Here is a 21,622-nt window from a genome sequence, read left to right as displayed (position 1 = left end):
AAGTTTCTATTATCATTATTGGAACAGCAGTTTGGGAAACAACTTAAATGTTCAGCAATAGGGAGCAAACTCAAATAATGTTCAAAATCAGTTTGTAATAACATGAAGCAGTGCCTATATGTTTCAGGAGGAAAAGTCAAGATAACCAGATTGAATACGAATGATAACCTCGATTATGTTTAGAAAGATGCTTAGGAAAAACCACTGAAGGAAAGACATCGCCGTTTTCACCGAGGTTGTCTTTGGGTAGCGAGATGAGAGATGCTATTTATTTTCTTCTTTCAGCTCTTTTCTGCTTGCTAGAGGAGCGTATGGCCATCCCTTTGAAGCTCTGAAGGCGCTCTTTCTGTACCCCAACCCTTAGGGGTTGGCCCCAAGGCCTTAGACAGGCAATTTCTCCATTTCAGGGAGTCCCAAGGGGTTAGTTAGTGAAAGCAGGGCTGAGGTAGGGATGGGGCCCCTCTGTTAGACAGGGGAGGGGAGTGGGGGACCTGGCTAGCCACAAGTACCACAAATTGCTAAGCTTCTAGGGCAGGCAAGGGATGGGAACCAATGGCACGAACTGCCCGCACTGACAGCACCTCCCCTCCTCTTTTTCAGCTGAACTACAGGGACTGTGAAAAGGCTGTGAAGAAATATCACATCGACGGGCTGCGGTTTTTGGTGAGCGCTGGCTAGTCTGACCCATTGAGAGCAAAGCTGTCCTGTACTTTAATCAATGGCTGCAGGGCCAACTGGGCTACCCTGTCCCTGGGGATGCCCAGGGGCAATGCCTGTCTTCAGGATCGCCACACAGCCCGTGGCCTTCTTCAGTTTTGTATGAACGTCTCTCTCATCACCTCTCAGGATCCTTCCTATTTAGGATACCTCCCAGATTTTTCACCCATACCAAGGTACATTCTAAAGTCAAGGTATACCGAGGAATCCAATTATAGTTAACACACACACGCCTCTTGAAAATCTATTCAAATACCACTCATACTTTGAGAAGGCCAAGGGGGAAAATGATCGTATGGGAGAATAGAAGATTCTCTTTCTCTATTTCTCACTCTGGGGTACATACTCACTGACTAGAATAAAGGATAGAATCACCCTCCTTATTTCAATATGTCCGTCTTTCTCTACTAAATTCACATAGTTGGTTTTGTGTCAATTAAACACACACGGGGTATGGCTTTCTCCACTCCATTATATTGCAAAAAGCTTCAAGCGTAAGACTAAGATGCAGCTGTTATTGAGGACTAAGCCATTACATAGAAAGGGATGCAGCTCTAATTGGTGGAGTTAGAGGCACTGGGTAGTGGCTGGGGCGGTGGTCTGAGCATTTCCCCTAAAATGACACCTTTGCCAATGGGTAAGAGAGACCCTGGCTGCACCAATCTATCCCTTCTGGTCATGTTCCTTCATCATTTAAAAAAGAAGTAGGAAAAAGACTTCAAAGGTCTCATGGGGTAGATGTTCCCAAATTGGATTTGGAGTCGGGGGGCAAGTTAAGCTGTGTTTCCTTGTGAGACCTAGTCAGCAGCAGTGAGGGAACTGAACCATGAGACTTCAGGGTTGGAAGGGGCCAGAGAGGGTGCATGTTCTAGTTTTCCACCCAGCACACCCATCCATTTCCTGTATTGCATCTCTGCCACCAAGAGCTTCTTGAATTCCTTCAGTGATAGTGAGCTCACTACCACCCATAGTCATATGTTCCTTTCTGGTCAGTTCTTAAGTCTCATGCCAAGACCAAACCTGTGCCCCTTTTGGTCTGAGTTTCGTTTTCATGTGCCACGTAAGACATGTTTATTCACTGTCCCACCTAAACCATTCAGTCATTCACTGGACAAGCATGTTCCTGAACTCCTTTTACATACCAGACCATGCCGTGTGCTGGGAATATAGAGATGATTAAGATGTGTTTTCTGCCTTCCAGAAGCTTGTTTTATAGCAGGAAGTTATCTTCAGGAAGGCTCCAACCACCTCAGGTGCAATTGAAGAAACATGTACAGAGGTGTGATGTGACTTATTCTAAGTCACGCACCTAGTAATTGGACTAAAGCACACATTTAATTTAATCTAACCATGCATAAGTTTTTAACAATGCTATTTCTTTATACTGAGCTTTGGGCCAATAGAGTTCTGGTAGTTTTATTGTCTTCTTTTTGCAAATTACTGCTCAATCTGAGTATTTCCTTCTGATGCCTTTAGCACTGAGAACAGAGACTTCTCAGGGCTGAGTCGAAAGAGAGTAAGACATCTTTCTTGAGGATGGTCCCAGTTGTGGTCCTGATGCCCTGGGTCACCTTGAATAAGCACTTGCCCTCTTGAGCTTCTCCTTGCTCCCTCCTCTGTTAACAGAGCACATTGGACTGGGTGGTAGTGGGTGACAGTCCCTCCCAGCTCTGGGAGTCCCCCCAATGCTCCCCTTGTGAGCTTCAGGCCTGTTAGGACAGGAGCTTTGCCTCCTCTGCCCCAATATCTGGGACCTGTCAGGCCCTCAGAGAATATGCTGCATGCTCTAATCACTGTGCAAACAGGAAGAAGTGGAAAGAGGGGCTCGAGGAGCCAGGAGAGTGGGCAGCAGAACCCAGACCTGATCCAGCAGCTTCTGCTGAGACCACTCTCCGCCCCAGGTGCTCTGGGTACAACTTGGGCTCTGATCTGAGCTGTAATATCTTATCTATATGAGATGTTAGACTTCAGGTTGTATCTCACCCTTTCCAGCTTTATAATATCCAGGACCATTCTGCTATTCGAAGCAGAAGTGGAAGACCCCAGTCTGTATCCCTCTATCCCTCCCTTCCTCTTTCTTTCTTTGATTCCCTCCTTCCCTCCCCCCCTTCCTTCCTTCCTTCCTTCCTTTGTTCCTTCCTCCTTTCTTCAGTGTAGGGTCTAGCAGGCCCTTTGAATCTGTTTTGCTGCCATTTCGTTTTCCATTGAGAAGTCTGGTGAGGGAATAGGGGTGCTGCGCTTCCAGAAGCTTGACGAAGAGGAGGCCATGTGCTTGGAAGCTGTGTCAGTTAGAAAGGTGTGCGGCTGCATGAAACAGAAACTGAACCACAGTGGCTTAACCAAATAGGGGCCTATCTTTCTCAAGTGATAAGAAATCTAGAGTTACGCACTCGAGGCTGGTGAGCTGCTAAAGGAAGTCATCAAGAACTCAGGCCCCACCCGGCCAATGGAAACCGTTGGTGGCTTCTGTCCTAATGGTTACAAGATGGCTACTCCATCTCCAGGCATCACATCTGCATTCCAGGCAGGAGGAAGGGGGGAAGGGCAAAGAATAAAAAATGCAGAAGTGCATGGGGAATGCATTCCCCCTTATTTTCAGGGAGACTTTCCCGAAAGCTTTATCCAGTTAGACTTCAGGTTATAGCTCACTGGCTGCAACGGAGTCCCGTGACCTTGGCCATGTGCAAGGGAGTCTAGGGTGTTAAATATTTTGAACTAGGCACATTTACTGCCCTGAACAAAATCCGGGTCCCATCAGTAAGGGAGAAAGAGAGTGGATATTGGGTAGGCAAGCAGCAGCCCCTGGCCACATTGCCTCTCCAGGTGGGGTCCAATTCTCAGCTTTCCTTTCTCCCATGTCTCTCTTGAGGACACACTCAGCGTATAAGTGTATTCCTGTGAAGCCACAAGTCTAACTCCAAGTCATTGTACAAGTAACCCAGAGTTTCCAGACTTTGCTAAAGGCCTTTCTCTTTCCTAATATCCTCTGCCTCTATGTCTCCAGCCATGCTCACATGCTCACCTTCTCCTTCACATGCTTCCTGAAATCCCCTCAGCTTATGTCCTTGACTCAGCAGAACAGAAACTGCCCAGTTCTCAGCATTCATCCCTCTGGCAACTCCCAGGAAGCCCTCCACTCATCATGCCACACTCTGAACAAGAGTCTTGGTATCCTCGCTGAGGAGGTGGCTCTGGAGGGAGGGGATGCCATAGCTCAGTGATGCAAAAATAAATAAAAGAAGTTAAGAATTTTGACCAAAAACCTGATTGTCTCAGGACTCTTGGCAAACTCCCTCCCCAGCCCTGCCGCAGGGTCAGACACTGCTCCTAAGAAGTGGAGCAGATGAGGCCATAAGCACATTGCTAAGATGCCCCAGCCCCTGTGCTTAAAAGGAAGCTTGCCCAGCTCATCTCAGAAGGCAGCCAACAACCTGCCAGGCAGCTCCCAGCCCAGAGCGGAAGTAGAAGCAAAGACACTAACATCCAGGAGCCAGCCAGACCCCAGCTGCTCCTTCCCCCGGGACAGAAATTACTCACCTAACCTCCGTTTATCACTCACAAAAGGTATGTCAGGCACTGAGCCAAGCACAGGACATACGTCATCTCATTCAATCCTCACAACCCCTGAAACGGGGCTATTAATATTATTACGCTTCCCATTATACAAATAAGGAAACTGAGGCTTAGAGAGACTAAGCGTTTGTCTCAAGTCAGACAGCTGCTAAGTGAAGGAACCAAGATTCCAAACCAGCCTGTCTGACTCCAGAGCTCCCACTCTAACCACTGGGATTCTGACCTCAATTAGAACGTTAAGGAGGCCCCTTCCTTGCCTCGGCATTGGTTCTATGGAGAGCGTGCCCACCCTCTTTTCTTCCTCCTCCCTTTCAGGTGCCTTCTTCTCTCACCACCTGCCCCCAGCACAGGTCACTGGGACCCTCAAAGGGCTTGGACATGATAAAAGTGAAGCTTGCAGGAAGAAAATAGACATTGGATGCCATAGAGCAGGGTCCCAGTGCCACCTCCATCACCTACAAACTGGAATCCCCTTACATCCCCGGGCCACAGCTTTCTCACTAAAATGGGAACGATGCTGGTAGTTTCTACACCACAGGGTTGATGTGAGGATTAATCAAGATGCTGTAAGGAGAGGCCCAAAGTCAGTTCTTCACAAATACGCATTTCTTTCTCCTTTCCCCTCTTGGTTCCCTCTGGACAGCCTCTTTATTGCATCCTTACATCTAGAGAATTCTACTAATAACCCTGGTGAAAGAGGCAGTTTGGGTGTGATGATGTTATAAGGGCACAGATGCCTTCGCCAGGCTGGCTTCTCATAGCTGCTCCATACGGCTGCTGAGAGGGGCCCTGGAGTCTAAGAAAGATGTCATGACATGGCCAAGTTCAGCCCACAAAACAAGTCCTGTGCGGTCCCACAGATTTGGCTCTCATAGTATTTGCTGTTTGCTTCAGTTAAAATTATTTGTCAATATTTAGAACTCAGGACATTTCATATAAGATCCAGGTTTCGGGATTCCCTTTGAAAAAGATCTGGCAACACTAGGCCCACAGGCTTTTATGCACCATCTAGAAGCTGCCCGCTTTGGATGGGTGAGTGGGGTGTACTCTGCAGTTTGCTGCAGTCCCCACTGTTCCCTATTGTTTCATACCATACTCTACTCACCAGGCCCAGAACCCTTTCCTGTGGGTTGTAACCTACTGCTGTCTTCATTTCAGAACCTGGCAGAGAATGACATCCAGAAATTCCCTAAGCTCCGGGTGCCGTAAGTACACCCCCTCATTCCTTGGGTAGAATGGGGAGTAGTCCAGGGGGAGCTGAGTCAGTTATCTATCACTGTTGGTTTGAAATAAGAAAGTGAGGAGGAAGCATGAAGGCAAGGACAGGGTTTAGTGAAGAGAAGTTACAAGATGACTTGAGAAAAAGAAATAACAGATCTAGCCCAGCTGGTGTATTGGCTGCTCTTGCCAAAGATAAGCCTGACTCTGGACCACGTTTTCATTTCCTCTCTTCCCAGTGGGGTGGGTTGGCCTTTGAAAGTAGTACTAGAATCAAAGATCTGAGATTTCCTCGTGGTGTCATCACCAACTCTGTCATTGCTTTAGTTTTCTGGACCTCAGTAAAATAAGAGAGTTGGATCCGATGAAGGATGGCAATGAACTTCCTTTTGTCTGTCAGTACTGACTGTTTGGAATGGCTGTCCCAGGCATCGTGCTGAGAAGAATTCTGAGGAAAGGGGGGCCATTTCTTGGGTGTGACATGAGCGCTGAAACGGGAAGTTGCAGTGTGCCTATTGTACCATGGGTTTTCTGTCCCTCAAGTAGGACCCCTACACGCAAATGCTTATAGGAGCCAGACAGCTAATAGAAATGGGTGAAATGAGTCAGGTTGGAAAGTACAAAGCCCTATCATTTTCTACCTTTGAATAAAGCATGGATATGGAGAACTATTTCTCCACTGTAAGAAAAATAATAGCATGATTATGATGATAAGAGGGGTAATCAGCACAAAGCCTCATTGTTGGAGAACAACAGGGAGTGGTGGAGACTGTGGCAAATTGGAATCATAGTCTCCATCCAAAGGGAGCCGCAGCTACTCAACTCCAGTCAACGTGGACCCAGTGATGCCCAGTCTTCGAACTTAACAAAAGTAGCAAGAAATATCCGTTTTATGCAATGTATCTCAATTTTTAAATGTTGCTCAAATATCTTCAAATGTTGTAAATGCCAATGTGAACATATCTCTGGGTTACATTTAGTCTGGGGGCCACCAGTTTGAGATCTGTACTCTAGACATCCTCTGAGGTCCTTTCTCTCACTCTAAAAGTCTCAGAGCTCACAATGATAAAAGGGAAGTAGGTCAATGAAGTAGGAGGTTGAAAAGTCCCATGTGTAGGTAGACTGCCAGGGAGCTCAAATAAGGAACATATGACTCTCCAGTTTCCCTCATCGGGAAGGGTGAAGAAAAAGAAAGGGGAAAAAAAGGGAAAAAAAAAAGAAAAAGAAAAAGAAAGGAATAAGGATTTGCCTTTGGTGCCGCCTATCTCCAGGGGCAACTATTGCTGAAGAACCCTCGTTCTTCTTTAGAGTTTTTTCTAGACACAAATGGCTATTTAAATCTAAATTAAATTAAAAATTCAGTTCCTCAGAGGCACTAGCCACATTTCAAGGGCTCAAAAGCCAGATAGAGTGGAGACTACTATATTGGAGAGTACAGATATAGAACATTTCTATAACTACAGAAATGTGATGCTCTAGAAAAAGACCATAGTTCCACGTAAAGGAGAGACCTTAACATACAGGAGTGAGAATTAGTGGCTGGTGGGCCAGAGTCAGCCTGCAGACATGTTAAGTTTGGTCCACACAGAGTTTTAAAATCAAGATACGGCATTAGGAAAGACTTTGGGGAAGAAGGGAACTTAACTTGGATCTTGAAATGCATTAGGAGTGATCAGATGAAAAATGGTTAAAGGACATTCTAGAAATGGGGACTGTATTGCGAAGGCATGGCACCAGCGCCTTTACTGGAACTGCAAGTAGGTTAGAGCAGCTGTGGCGTATACATGGGGAAGTAAAAAGTAAAGAGGCCACGGTGACGGGTCACAATCCTGAAGGATGCTTTGAGCCGTTCTAAGGAGTCTGAGAGTGTTGGCGAAGTGAGTTCACCACGGAGAACACTAGGTGAAGCCTGCATCTTGGCTCTTCCGGGGGCAGGTAAAGATGAGTCAGAGGAGGGCTCAGCTGGAGGCATGGAACCCAGTTAGGAGATGACGGCTATGATCCCACTATGAGATGGGAGCTTCTCCTAGGCTGTGGCTATGAAGATGCTGGAAGGAGGGGATTTCATCAGAGCAGTAGAAGAAAAGCGATGAGGCAGGCACTTTTAACTGGGAAGATGCTTTTTAACCTTAAGCCTGAGCTCAGCTGACATCTGTATGTTTGAGAGTCAGGAGAAGGAGGTGGCATGAGAAGCAACTGCTAGTTAATGCAGAAGAACGATTCGAAACCCTCATATGGGTGAGGTAGAGGTGTGGGATATTTCTTCAGTTATTTGAAAACTTAAACAACTTGGCCCGCAGTAAAATCTCACTCTGATGTCCTTGAATGTGTGCCCCAGACAAGCTATGGGGCCTGCCCATGGAACACGAAGGGTGAACGTGGGGAGTGATGGGGAAGGCATCTGGGGAAGGTCTGGGCTGCCCTGATTAGGTGAATCTGATAGTGACCGTCCCTGGCATAAATGTATAATAAATACCAATTCCATCTCTACTTCTGTGAGCTCTGTGCCCGGGATGAGTCCTAGACCACCCTCAGTTTCCAAGTCTATAAAATGAAGGAATGGGTTACATGAACTGCATGGGCTCATTCTTTTAAAGGATATTATTTAAGATCTGAACAGGCAGACAGGAGATCTTAGGGAGTAAAATGCAGGCTCTGAGGTCAGACAACTTGCGACTAAATTCTTCCATTCACTAGCTGTGAGTCTATGGACAAGTTATCTGAGTTCCCTGAGCCTCAGCTTCCTCATCTGTAAAATGGGGACAATAATAGAACATATCTCCAAGGGCCAGTGGGAAAGTTAGAGGAAATAATGGGGAAATAATCAAATGTACTGAAGATGTGTTAGCTATTCTAACCATTTTATGCAAAATCCCAATGAGCACAATTTCAGATGTTTACTCATTATTTTATCCTGCTAACTGGGGAGGATGAAAGAATAGAAAGGCATGGGCTTTGGAGCAAGGGAGATCCGGGTTCTAAGGTGGGCTCTGCTTCCTACCAGCTGTGGGACTCAGGCAAGCTGCTTCAACGCACTGAGCCTCAGTTTCCTCATCGATAGATGAGAAAGAAGGAACTCTCAGGGAACGGTGTATATGAAGGAGACAGCCCACATATAAGCTGCCTGGTGCCATCCTTGATGAGTAGAGGTAGTCAGTACTTATTTGTTCCATTCCCTTGTACACAGGTTCGTTTGCCCTGGATCATTACCCTAAAGGGTTATAGAAAAGAAATTGTGTTTAGGTACAGCAGACCAAAACAAGATGACACTCCTCTGCCTACCTCAATTTCCTTCCCTGATGCTTAAAAAGTCAGTACTAAATAGATTTTGTAAGCAGGCAGATTCTGGCCAGGAAGCATTCTCTGTCTGAAGATATAGTCGCTCTCTCAGGACATAGTTTTTCCCACAGACATCAAGGAAAATGTAATGGAGGAGGGTTTTAAAATAAAACAATGTTAACCTCCTTTTAGAGGACCTAGCCTAACACCAATGGTATAGCTGAGCGTGCTCTGGTTAAATCGATAGAACACGTGATAAAATCTGTTGATGACCATTTGGAGTTTTTTTGTTTTAATGCTATAAGTTTTATATTTAAAATAATATAGTGTAACTTAAAAAATAAGGAGAGGGCAGCAATGCGGTGGTGGCAGCACATAGGCATCGGATGATTCTGTTTATAACATTAATGCACACTGTACCCATTTACTGATAGTGAAGTTAGGCTGGGAAAAGCTAAGATCCCATCAGAGAGGTAATGCAGGCATGCCTGTTCATTTGTCTGTCTTCTGATAAGGCTGTCGGTCTCCTAACCTCAGAGACAGCCTCCTGTCTCATCTACTCAGTGCCTACCTAAGATAGAAAGACAGCAGATGATGGGGGAGGAAGGATGGAGGAGGGCCCCAGGGCTGAACATGACATTCTTGTGCCCATGAAAGAACGTGCCCAGCCCCCCGCAGGATGGAGACAGGGACAAGGTCCCTCTCTCACACGCGCCTCCCCGCTCCCATTCACTGGCTAATCCCCGCCCAGCTGCCCAGTCCTCCCCGCATGAAAAGTGCGTCCTCTCCACCGACTGCCCCTCCTCTTCCCCGGTGCGAACCCAGGACACTTGACTTCTGGCTCAGCTCCATGTAAAAACCATCATGGGACCTTTGACAAACACTTCCCCAGCGCCTTGCTTTCCTTGTTGGTAAAAGTGGGGATAATTCTTCTTGGCTACTACCCAGACGACTGTGAAGTACAAGTAAAATAAAACTTGTAAAACTGTCAGGCGGAGGACATGCCTGAGAAGTGGGGAGACCCTGCTGTGCCCTTAAATTCTTGTTTCCCCCTCACGTGCCTGGTTCTACACGGAGGCCTGAGTCCTGAGACCCATGTCCTGGCGTCTCCCTGGCTTCTCAGGTGACAGGACAGAACTTTGGAAGGTTTGGTTCTTGGTTCAAGGAGGCTGACTTTTTTGTTTTAACATCTTTATTGGAGTATAATGCTTTACAATGGTGTGTTAGCTTCTGCTTTATAACAAAGTGAATCAGCTATACGTATACATATATCCCCATATCCCCTCCCTCTAGGGTCTCCCTCCACCCTCCCTATCCCACCCCTCTAGGTGGTCACAAAGCAACGAGCTGATCTCCTGTGCTATGCGGCTGCTTCCCACTAGCTATCTATTTTACGTTTGGTAGTGTATATATTACATGCCACTCTCTCACTTTGGCTGACTTTTAAAGGAGGAGTTTTGTTCCTTTAAAGAAGGGTGACACGCAGAGCGAGCGCAAGTTTAGGACAGAGAATGTGGGCTGGGAGGTGGGCCAGGGGTCACAGAGGTGGTGTCAGAGGACAGAGAGGCTTTGAGGAGCCGGAGAGGGCAGCGTGGAGCAAATGCAGACTTCTGCCCAATTCTGGGCGTGGGAGAGACTAGCGTGCCCCTGAAACAGAGTCAGGGGAGCAACTCCCCGCCTCCCCCCCGAGCTCCCAGCCTCGTGGGAGACAGGGGAAGCTCATCTAAAGCTCAGGCTATGCAAGTTTTGGTAAGAAATACATTTAAGTTGTGTGCTGGTACATGTGACAACACAGGCAACAAGAATAGAGTGTTCACGAAATAATATCGAATCTTACTGTGTGCTGTGGGCTCTGATAGCTTCTATCTGCTCTGTTTCCTTCCTCTCTCCCTCCTTCCTCCCTGACTTCCTTTCTGCCTGCCTGTCTTTCTTTCATAGCTTCCTTCTTCTGTGTGATCAGCAAAGTTGACTTCAAGACGCACTTCAAGACCCTCTACCCACAGCTGCTGAAGTATAGGGACCATTGAAAGGGAGCCCCAGGTCTCCTGGGAGAATCCTACAGGGACCACGTCAAGACAGACTCAGATCCCGTATTCTGCTCCTGCTGCCCTACCTCGTTCGCCCTCCTCTTCCTCCATCTCCTTTTCCTTGTCCTCTTCCTCCATTTTTTTGTTTTTAAAAAACAATTTCAGGGGCTTCCCTGGTGGCGCAGTGGTTGAGAGTCCGCCTGCCGATGCAGGGGACACGGGTTCGTGCCCCGGTCCGGGAAGATCCCACATGCCGCGGAGCGGCTGGGCCCGTGAGCCATGGCCGCTGAGCCTGCGCGTTCGGAGCCTCTGCTCCGCAACGAGAGAGGCCACAACAATGAGAGGCCCGTGTACCGCAAAACAAAACAAAACAAACAAAAACAAACAAACAAAAAAAAACAATTCCAAGAATACCAGAATGACAGGAGTGATTTCACAACCTTTGCAGACGGTAGGAATCACCCATGTTACCAGGGTGCTTGTGTTACTGCCACACCCCACCCGCACCCCGAGGCATCTCTCCTGGAGGCTCCGATGGGTTATGTCACCAGTGGGCTCAGTGTCTGTAACATGTAATCTCTATGGTCAGGCCGATCACGGATTCTCTAAGTAGGGCCAACCCTCTTGTTTTGCTGATGAAGAGGAATCCAGGCCAAGGGGTGGGGGGCGGGCAAATGCCTTGCCTGAGGTCACACTGCCCTTGGGCAGGGTGCTGCAGTCAGACTCAACAAGGACCCACGGTCCCACCCTCCGTACCTTCTAACATCACCAGAAGAGGCCTTCAACTGAGAAGTCAAAGACCGGCCCCCATCACACAGCAAGCTAAGGGATGCAACAGGGCTGCAACCCAGGTCATGGCAGGATTCTGTCTCCTGCCATGGCCTGACTTCCTGTGGAAAATTTCGCTCCACTTCTGGGGCTACAACAGATGAAGCAGAGAGAACTGTGTCTACCAGCTGCCCAGCCCCCTCTGCCTTTCCCCCTGGTGCTGAGTATGGCCTGGGGTTTGTGGGGAAGAGGGGGAATGAGTCACCTCTGACCACTCACTGTCACTCGGTCCTCTGGGGAGGTGGGAGTCGGGGACAACCTTGAAGGTTTGCACACAGAGGTGGCAACAACCTGCTGCTCTGTCCACCAGCACCGCTACCCTCTGCACTCACCCCCAGCAGTGGTCGCTGGGAAGGTTGCCCCGAGGCCCCCCAAAGCAGGAGGCCCTGGGCGCCCATGTTTGCTGCAGGCTGGGCTGCCAGCCCCTCTCTGGCTCTGCTTGCTCTTAGCTCTGTGCTGCTCCTCTGTGTGTTCTGTGGTTTGACATTTCCTTCCTTCACCAGTTAGGAGCCCAGCAGCTTCCAGCCTGGCTGCTGAAGATACCAGTAAGCAGAGGAGCTGCAGAGAGCAGGAGGTCTTTTCAGGATCAAAGCAGCTGTGCAAGCCCTTCAGGATCTCCCCCTCCCCCCTCCCCCCCCTCCCCCCGCCCCCCCCCCCCCCCCGCTACATTCTGCAGGGATGTGCTGCCCAGCATCCCTCAGTTCAGGTCTTGCTGAAAAGTCACCTCCTCCCAGAGGCTTGCTCATTTTCGATTGCAACCGCACCCCACCTATGCACTCCTTCCCCCCTCACCCAGCTCGCACCTCTGCTGCATGCGTGTACACACAGCTCTCATCTAGAATTTCACTTCCTTAAATGTTCGTTGTTTATTGTCTGTCTCTCTTCGCTAGCAAGTAAGCTCCTGGAGGGCAGGGATCTCTGTTCTGTTCACTGAGGCACCCTGAGCCCCAGCAGAGCTCCTGGCACTTAGAAGCCCTTGAGTGCGCGCTGTTGAATGAAGGTGTGACTGAATGGGGATGAGTGCTGCGCCCATCACAGACGCACCTGGCCAGGGTGTGGGACACCGCACGTCAGAGGAGGGAGGAGAGGGACTCCCACCAGCTTCTCAAAACCATCGCTTAAAGGAAACAGAAGAACCAGGAATAAGCATTCTGGAGGTGTGATCAGGAGGCCACTGGGAAGCCCCATCCCCAAGCATCTCCCAGTGAAGTGTGAAATCCCAACAAGGACATTATGATGGAGGATTAAACACTGCCCTCCCTCCTTCTCTGTCCTCTAAAGTTCCCAGTGGATTTATTAACAATTCATTTACCCTGTCACTCTAATGAGTTGGAGGGTTCCGAGCAGCAGGTCCCGGGGAGCAAGGAGAAGTGGGGGGACTGGGGGCCTAGGGGATGATGGGGGAAGCAAGAAGTGGTAGATGCCAAGACTACTTCTGCTAACTGAGCAATTTTGTCTTAGGCCAAGCTTGTTACCTTGAGGTGGTCACTTCAGCAGAAGCAGTGTAGACCCCGGGCCATTTCCAGAAGGGCTGCAGGCTCGTTCACTCCCAGGGGGCTTCTGGCATCAGGGGCATGGACAGTCGATGTGGTGTGTTGAAAGTGTGCTGCTCTGGAAACCAGGGAGCCTGGCTTCCGGGGCTGGTGCGTGTGGTGGGGAGAGGGTGGCCTTCATCACTAACCCGCGGTGCAGGCTGGTCCCTTCCCCCGTCTGGGTCTCTGTGGTGCCGTCTGTAAAATGATGTTGGACTAGATCACCTCTGAGGCTCCTCCAGCTGCCCCAGATCTCTAGGGGACATGAGCCTGTTTACTGATGAGGGCTCTTGGTCACAGCAATGGTGCGAAGGGAGGCTGGAGCTGACTGCTAGGGCGTGCCAGAGGTGCCGTCCCACTCACAAAGGCCCTTCCTGTCCTGGGGTTTGGGGATTTGCTAGTTTACAACATCCAAGGAATAAGAGGGTCCTGGCCAAGGGTGGCCTCCGGGCGTGGGTGATTCAGGGAGTCTCCCACTCTGCAGGCTGGGCCTAGATCGGGAACACTTCACCAAGTGTTTATAAGAATCCATGTCAGGGCTTCCCTGGTGGCGCAGCGGTTGAGGGTCCGCCTGCCGATGCAGGGGACACGGGTTCGTGCCCCGGTCCGGGAGGATCCCGCATGCCGCGGAGCGGCTGGGCTCGTGAGCCGTGGCCGCTGAGTCTGCGCGTCCAGAGCCTGTGCTCCGCAATGGGAGAGGCCACAACGGTGAGAGGTCCGCGTACCACAAAAAAAAAACAAACAAAGAAAGAAAAGAATCCATGTCATGAACATTTTTTTTTCCAAAATCTTCAGTTAGTTAAAAACTGACTGAGTTTCATGAGATTCCAATTCTCTCACATCCCTGGATATTTCCTGAATGTTTATAGTAATTTGGTTAATATTAAACTTTTGCCATTCTAAGATTGCTAAAGAAAGATGGAAAGATGTTATTTCTTAGTTCTTGCTTGGGTTTAAGAGAACTTTTTTTAAAAATAACTTTAAATCATTTCACAGAACTTCAATCCCGTTTTGAAGGAAAAGAAATTGTTGTTGACAGAGCTTGAGAAATTAGGATTAAGCTGCCAGTAACCTTGCTGTCAGGCAGTGGAGCAAGCAATAAAATAATGACATGTGAGCCTTATCGTGGACAAGGTCAGTCCCAGACCTCCCCACCAGAATCCGTTACAAGAGCATTTCATTTATTGATTTATTTGTGTGCTTGTATAAAAGTAAAAATGGGTCTCTTTCATTCTAAATGTGACTTAGAAATTACATAATTTTGGTCTGTTGACACTGCCCTTGACTTAATTAGTTAAGAAGAGCTATAAAAAAAAAAAAAAAAGAATGCATGTCACCAAGAAGGAGTCAGGGAGCGGAGAATGGAAGGAGATTTCAGACCCAAGAAGCGCACGGGAGCTCTTGTCAAGAGTTATGCAGCAAGCAGCTGATTCCTCCCGGTCTCAGAGATGGTTTGAAGATTCTTAGAGGTTAGATATCACTACAGGGATGCCAAACCCAGAGTCAGGGGACCTCAGCCCCGGGGAATGCTAACGCAATAAAATACGCAGTGGTCATGTCCAGATCATAAGGCTGCAGGATTTCAGAGGAAGAGGAGCCAGGCGTGAGCTGACCAGTCTCCACAGAGGGGCTCTGAGCTAGACCGAGGCCCCAGCAGAGAGCTTCCTGAGCAGGGACTGGTAGGGGGATGGAGGTGACAAGCTCTTCAGGAAGCGAGGAGCAGAGGCCCCACGGGGAGGGGCCTGGCTGGAGGCCAAAGGAACAGAGGCTGGCCAATACTGGCCCAGGTTCCTGAGGTCACACAGATCAGGGAACTTCAGGGCTCCGTGGGAGGAAGTTTGGACCAGCGGGGAGATGACTGTTTTGTCACCTCCCCTGTCCCTTTATCTTGCAGGATTCTCAGTAAGTTGAGTCAAGAAATCAACAAGAATGAAGAGAGAAGGAGCATTTTCACACGCAAGTGAGTGGGGCAGCTGAGGTCCTGGTGTCACTTTAATGAAATGCAAGGCATTTTCAAACCCAAGTCTAACTTTAAATGGGACTGGTTTGGCCCCCATTTCTGATCCGCAGTGATCCTTCAGTCCAGGGGTCCCCCCCCCCCTCTGCCCTGCATCCTGCCCTGTGTCTGGGACATCAGGGGAACTTCCCCTAGAGAGTCAGACAGTCACAAGCTCCCAGTTGTGCCACCAGCATGGCTTTGGTGGTTTCCAGAATTTTCGGGTAGTCTGGCCCTGGTTTCAGAGCAACAGGGACCGCGGTCCTGGGTGGTGAGACATACCCTCCCCCGGGGGCTCCCCTTGCAGGGCTGGACTGAGGAAAGAGGGAGATCTCCCTAAGTCAGTAGGGCCATTAATGCAATGTGTTTGTCTTTACAGACCCCAAGTCCACCGGTTTCCTGAGGAAACAGGTAAAGGTCTCAGGGGCGAGAGCAATGGCTTTAGGAGGTGACAGGTGCTTTGGTTCTTCTGTCTGCTGGTCCAGATTGAGGGGAGGAGAGATGTCACTATGCCGGGACACCTGGCTATGGCCCCTTCTCAGCTGGGACCCTCTGCAGAGACACAGTGAGGGACTCTGTGGGGTGCATGGAATGACCCGGGCCAGGCTTTGAACTGAGCACCTAAGCAGAGCCAGCCCTCCTGCTTCTGAGTCTTTAAGGCAATTATTCAGTTGTTAAATTGCACATCCTGTTAAAATGCAGATTCCTGGGTCCCACTCAGTCCTGCTGAATCAGAAGCTCTAGGGATAGGGCCCAGGGTATCTGCATATTTTAAAGCACTCTCAAGTGACTTTTATGCATGTGAAAGGTTAAGAACCACTGCCTCTGTCTGGCAGAATGAGCCCCTCAAGTAGAAATTCTAGAGCTGATACAGAATTGTTAACCCCCAGGTATGTAGCATGAAGGCCTGGCATGGGGCAGTGGTGGGGAAGGATCCCGGAGTGGGGAGCGGCTCTGACGTTCCTTCTTGCGGCTTCTTTTGGTACCGATGCTGGTGTTATCCTCTTCCACAGAAAGCCATGAAGAAGACAACGGAGGCTGGTCATCCTTTGTGAGTATGGGGTGGGCCGTTCTTCCACCTTACAGCTGTTTCCAGAGCGCCTTTGTCATAAGGAACCAGCATGATGCTGAAAGGAGCAAGGGCCTGATAGAGCCACCCAGGGCTCTGTGAAAGCCAGAGCCTTCTAGTAACTTTCTGGCTTTGCGATCCACGGGGTCTCTGGCCTCATCTACTCCCCTCTGCCCTTGTAGCACGAGAGCAGCTGTAGACGACACCTGAATCAATGGGCTTGGTTTTGTGCCACCAGCCCTTCACTTGACAAACAACAGACAGCGGGCTGGACTCGGCCATGGGCTGTGGGGTGCTGACCACGCCGTTATCCACCGTGCACACCTCCATAGCAGGGCCCTCCCCCAAACCCCTCCTCCACACGGTCTACGCTAAAGTAGATTTAAAGTAGCCTTTCTCATAGGCTTACGTGCCCACCGGTGACCCAGAGGGAAAGGGAGCTCAGAATTAACTCTCAGCCCTGGAAAGACCTCAGGGATGGGCTGATCCAACTGGGTTTTATATTTGAGGGGTCATGATGACGCCTTTGAGAGTCAGATGAATTCTGCACACCTTGTCCCCAGGAAACTGCATATGTAGTCACCACGCTTGAAACCAGAGACTCAGGCTAAGAACTCCATTACGGCTCGTAGCCCAGTCTGCTCATTTTACAGATGAAGCAGCTGAGCCCGCTGGAGAACGTGACTTATGTCACACGTCTAGTTAGAGGCAGGCTGAGGACCCGGGTCGCCCACGCTCCGTCCAGGGGTCTTTCTGGTAAGCGGCTGCCTCTAGTGCCTTTAGGAAGCAGGCACTAAACCTCCCTTGTCCTGATGGGATTCTGGTAAAAGAAAGCATTGAATTTGGGAAAAAAAAAAAAAAAAATAGTGCTAGCTAAGTCTGTGCTTTCTACGTGAGAACAAAGGAATATGACAGATTAATTTTGTTCCAAAGGGAAAATAGGCCAGTTTCCCCCCAAATGTTTACATTTTTAGGCAGAAGCTGCATCTTTGCTGCTGCTTGCCATGCAGTCCCTCCCGTGAGCTCAGCCTGAGGCTAGCCACCTCCATCTTCTCTGTAAACAGGGAGTCTCCACTAGCCACTGGCTACAACATTTGGGGTTCCATGAAGTGCCCAGCATTGCACAGGGCACTGGGGGGTGGGTGGAGATGAAGAACCCAATTCTATGAGCATTTTCTAGCGTAGATAACACATACACAGGGCAGAATATGATTAGGAACAAAAACACACATAGAAATATTCAAGTCAAATCACTGGGAGAAAATAATTTTTCTAGAAGCAGAGAGGAAAAGTCTATTGTTGAGAAGGGCTTATGGGGTAAAGGCCTAGTGGAAAGTCAGGAGCCACAGGGCTGGGATGTGCAGGCTGAGAGATTGCAGGGAGCCCCTGTAGGTCTAGGGGGCAGTCGGCATGGGCTGCAGAGGCGCTGAGGCCGTGGTTCTGAAGTCCCTCCCATTCATCAGGGGTTCCATCCTCTGTTCTCAAGTTATTGGAACACTGATGGCAGGACGAAGTCTGTTTTGGAGTTCGGGAAGGTACTCAACCTCGTCTTCCAATATTAGAAATATACATATTCTGCAAGTCAAAACATCAACACATGCATCTTTCACTTGAGCACCTTAGACAGGCTTCCTTAAGCCACCTAGTAAGGTTGTCAGGATTTCTAGGCTCTCAGTGTGCACCTTTCCTCGTCAAGTTGCAACCTCCTGTCGCTTCTTTCCACGCTGCCCTCGACTTTAGAGAAATGCCCTGGGCTCATTTACGACCCACTTGATCTTGACCTGAGAGTGATAAGCTAGTCATTGCTTGGCAGTTGATGGTGCCACTCCTGCCTGGGAAATCATTACTGTAACTGTCCACTTTCATGGGTTGCTTCAAAGGCAATCACCCAGCCCCTAGGGCTTAACTTCCCTGAGACCCACAGAGAAGCCTATGTAAAACACGACAAGTCATTTAAAATTTAGGAAGAGTCTCTTCCAAGACAGCAGCTTCACACTCAGTGCCAGATGTCACGAATAATAAGCTGTCGTTTTTATACGCTCAGCTCTCAGCAAAGGGACTAGCCCAGCCCTGACTATCCCCTCTCAGGCACAACTTAACCTGCCTTCTAGTTAACAGGCTTTGGTTATCTGGTTTCCCCATTAGGGAAGAAAGTTTCAAGCACAGGCACCCTAAGAACAGAACTGACAATTAACTAGGGGCATCACAAACACTCCTGATGTTTAGTCTTCCTCTTGGCAATGTCTAGAGTAAAAAACGTGTTTACTCAAAGCAGCGGGCTCTCCCATCCCTCTGTTCCTGTATTCTCCAAAAGCAGTTTGTTCTGCTTTTCTCTGTTATGCAAAAAAAAAATGTAGAGAACAATGCACTTGCCTAGTGGTCTGAAGACCTTGACGGGGGTCCCACGTCTGCATCTTGCTGGTCCTGGGATTTTGTACTCCCTGAGCTCAGTATTCCTCATGTGTAGTGGGAGGGCCATGCTAGTGCTGACTGCCCCCAAGTGAGGACCCCTGTGAGGCTTGGCAGAGAGAGAGTAGATGCGGGCACGCCTACTGCCAAGGGACCTCTACACACCGCGTTGTCCCCATCACCGTGTTGGCAGGATGAAGATGACTATGAAAGTCCCGATGATGATCAGTATGGGGAGGATGACGGTGACTATGAGTCCCCCAATGAAGAGGAAGAGGCCCTCGTGGAAGATGACGCCGATTATGAGCCGCCACCCTCCAACAACGAGGAGGCTCTGCAGAACTCCATCCTGCCTGCCAAGCCTTTCTCCAACCCTGGCTCCATATACATAGGTAACGGCCCTGGCAGCCCAGCCCCCAGCCCCCACTGATGTATGGGAGGCCAACGCCCATGGAGCAGAAAGCTTGGCATGCTGATGCCTGCTAACCTGCTGTGTGGCTTTGGGCGAGTGACTCCACCTCTCTGGGCCTCAGTTTCCTCATCTTTGAAATAGGACAATAACAATACAGACCACATAGGTTCGCTGTGAGGATCAATAATATTTATGATTTGCGGACAAATATTTATGATTGCAGACAAAACATTGCTGATGGTGGATGATACTGATCTGCCAGTGAAGGGTATATGGAAGTAATAGCTTATTTTGAGTGTTACTTTGGTACTCAAGAGGACTTTCCTGTTCCTCCCCACCTTTGACCAATTCATGATTAGGGGGCACCACTACACACAGACTGTCAGAATAAATACAACAATATTGAATGTGGTTTGGCCATAACTTTAAAATCTTTAAACAGTATTCAAGATTTTCATTGTCTATCTGCTCCTGTCAGCCCTTTTCTCCCTCATTCATTTATTCATTCATCCATTCAACAAAAATTATTGGTCTTCTATTATGAGCCAGGCATCATCCTAAATGCTGAAACTTAAAATCATCCGGAAAGAAGACACAGCCCTTGCCTCACAGGGCTTACACTCTAGCAGTGGTGGTAACAGCAAGTAGGCACATACACACTCGCATATCAAGGAGTGAGCTAGAAAGTTGATGATCCGTATCACAAAAATTAATACCACTAATCCTTTAGGCTGTATAACACGTGGCAATTTTAAAGCCCTTTCACGCTTTGTCGGCATTTCATTTTGTGTTTTGAAGCACCCTGCGTGATACAGGCAACAATTATCAAGCCTGTTTCATATGTAGACCCTGAGAAGAAACAGGTAACTAAGTCGTTGAGTGCCTCATACGTGCCAGTTATGAGCATACAGAATGAACGAGACGGTAGACAGGCCTCACCCTAAAGAATTCATAGTCCAGGCAACATCAAACAAATGAGTCGCAAAATGACTTAATTAAACCATGATATATACTCAGGAAGACAAGCGCAGGAGATGAGGCTGGGACATATGCCTGATCTGGACTTGCTTCCCTGAGGATATGATATTTAATCTGAAACTTAAAGGGTGAACAGGAGTTGGCTAAGTGAGCATAGATGTGGGAAGGAAAGAGCATTGTAAGCAGTAGAAATGGCCGTGCAAAAGCCCTGAGGCTGAAAGGAGCATGACAGGTCAGAGGAGCTGACAGATGGCCAGAGTGGGTGCATTGGTATGAGATTAGACCAGGCTTGCTGGGTTCTGAGCCCCATCCTCTGTGGAACAGTGTTGCTTCCCCAGGACTGGGGCTAGGGTGAGGCAAAACAGGCACCCAGGGCACGACATGTAAGAATGCTGTCACTTCCTCACAGTCCTGGCCTGCTCTTTCCCTGGCAAAGGGATGGAACACTGCCAGCCTATCTATCTGGCCCGGGGATACTTCTGTGATGACCAGAAGAATGTGAGGTTTTGTTAAGAGTCTGTGGTTTGGTTACAGGAGTTGGTGACTGGCTCCTCCCTTTAAGAAAGGAGGAAGTGGGAGGGGGGAGGACAACCCAGAGCATTTGTGAGGGGAGGGAAGGAAGGGGACCTAGAGCAGGATCTTCAAGAGCCATGACGGTGGATTTCACCTTGCCCAGGCAGCTGGGTGTGCCTGAGTGTATGTGTGTCTGCGTGTGCATGTGTGTACATATGCATGTGTGCATTTGTGTGTCTGTACACGTTTACTTCTTTACAATTTTGTCTGAAAACACTCCCTCATGGTACTGGCTGAGTTAATGACTAAGAGGCCTTTTTTCATGCTTTCATCGACAAAACCTCTGATGAATACCTGTTCCCCAGAGGTAAGGCGAGTGTTGCTCCGAAGTATAAGAGTAAGACAAACTGGACAGGTACAGAGAAGGCAAAGGGCCAAGGACTCCCCACCCTGTACGACCCAGGTGTGGACACATCCCTGCCATGCTGGCTGGGGCTGGCCTTGGTGCTGGGGGGAGTCCGTGGGATCCAGCGATATGGAGATGCCCCCAGCCGGCGCTGGATGGGTTCCCGGAGAGCCCTGGGTGTGGCCCACACTTGCCTAGATGTAGCATTTCTCCTTTCATTTTAATGTCTTTGCATTTCCACAGACCGGCCCCATTCCGGGAAAGTGCAGCAGCCGCCCGTGCCCCCGCAGAGGCCGATGGCCGCCATCCTTCCTTTGCCCTCCGGCAGCCGGGCTCACTCGGTAGGCTCCATACTTTCTGTTATGCCACTTTGTGTCCACTCGATGATTTCCTCTGCAGAGAGAAAAAACTATAGACATCGTTATCCAATTCTAGCCAGTAAGAAAAAGTTATATGTAGGTCGGGAAAATGCATTCCCAAGTACTCACAGTGGGCTTTTTGGAGGATGAAATACTAGTGATTTTTATACACATCATAATGCTTTTATCATCGGTATTTTCTCTTTACCATAAACAATATAAGCTATTTGTATAATAAAAAGTCGCCTTCTGGTATTCATTGTGCTATTTTTTCTGACTTTTGAAATAAGTGAAAAATAAACTAAT

The 21,622-nt window shown here is 48.8% G+C and overlaps 1 protein-coding gene across 1 annotated transcript in view; it reads left to right on the top strand.

Moving 5' to 3' along the window:
• LCP2 (lymphocyte cytosolic protein 2) overlaps positions 1-21,622 on the top strand; it is a 44,886-nt gene that overhangs the window by 3,645 nt on the left and 19,619 nt on the right. Inside the window, exons 2-8 of the mRNA XM_082650734.1 lie at positions 601-663; positions 5,449-5,495; positions 15,069-15,134; positions 15,550-15,581; positions 16,184-16,221; positions 18,842-19,040; positions 21,201-21,298. Of these exons, the coding sequence (XP_082506860.1) occupies positions 601-663; positions 5,449-5,495; positions 15,069-15,134; positions 15,550-15,581; positions 16,184-16,221; positions 18,842-19,040; positions 21,201-21,298 (543 nt within the window). The remainder of the gene's footprint in view (positions 1-600; positions 664-5,448; positions 5,496-15,068; positions 15,135-15,549; positions 15,582-16,183; positions 16,222-18,841; positions 19,041-21,200; positions 21,299-21,622) is intronic.

This window comes from Grampus griseus, assembly GCF_964374135.1.
Source record: "Grampus griseus genome assembly, chromosome: 3".
Lineage (NCBI taxonomy): Eukaryota > Metazoa > Chordata > Mammalia > Artiodactyla > Delphinidae > Grampus > Grampus griseus.
The sequence above is the reverse complement of the archived record's forward strand: the minus strand, read 5'-3'. Positions and strand labels throughout refer to the sequence as shown.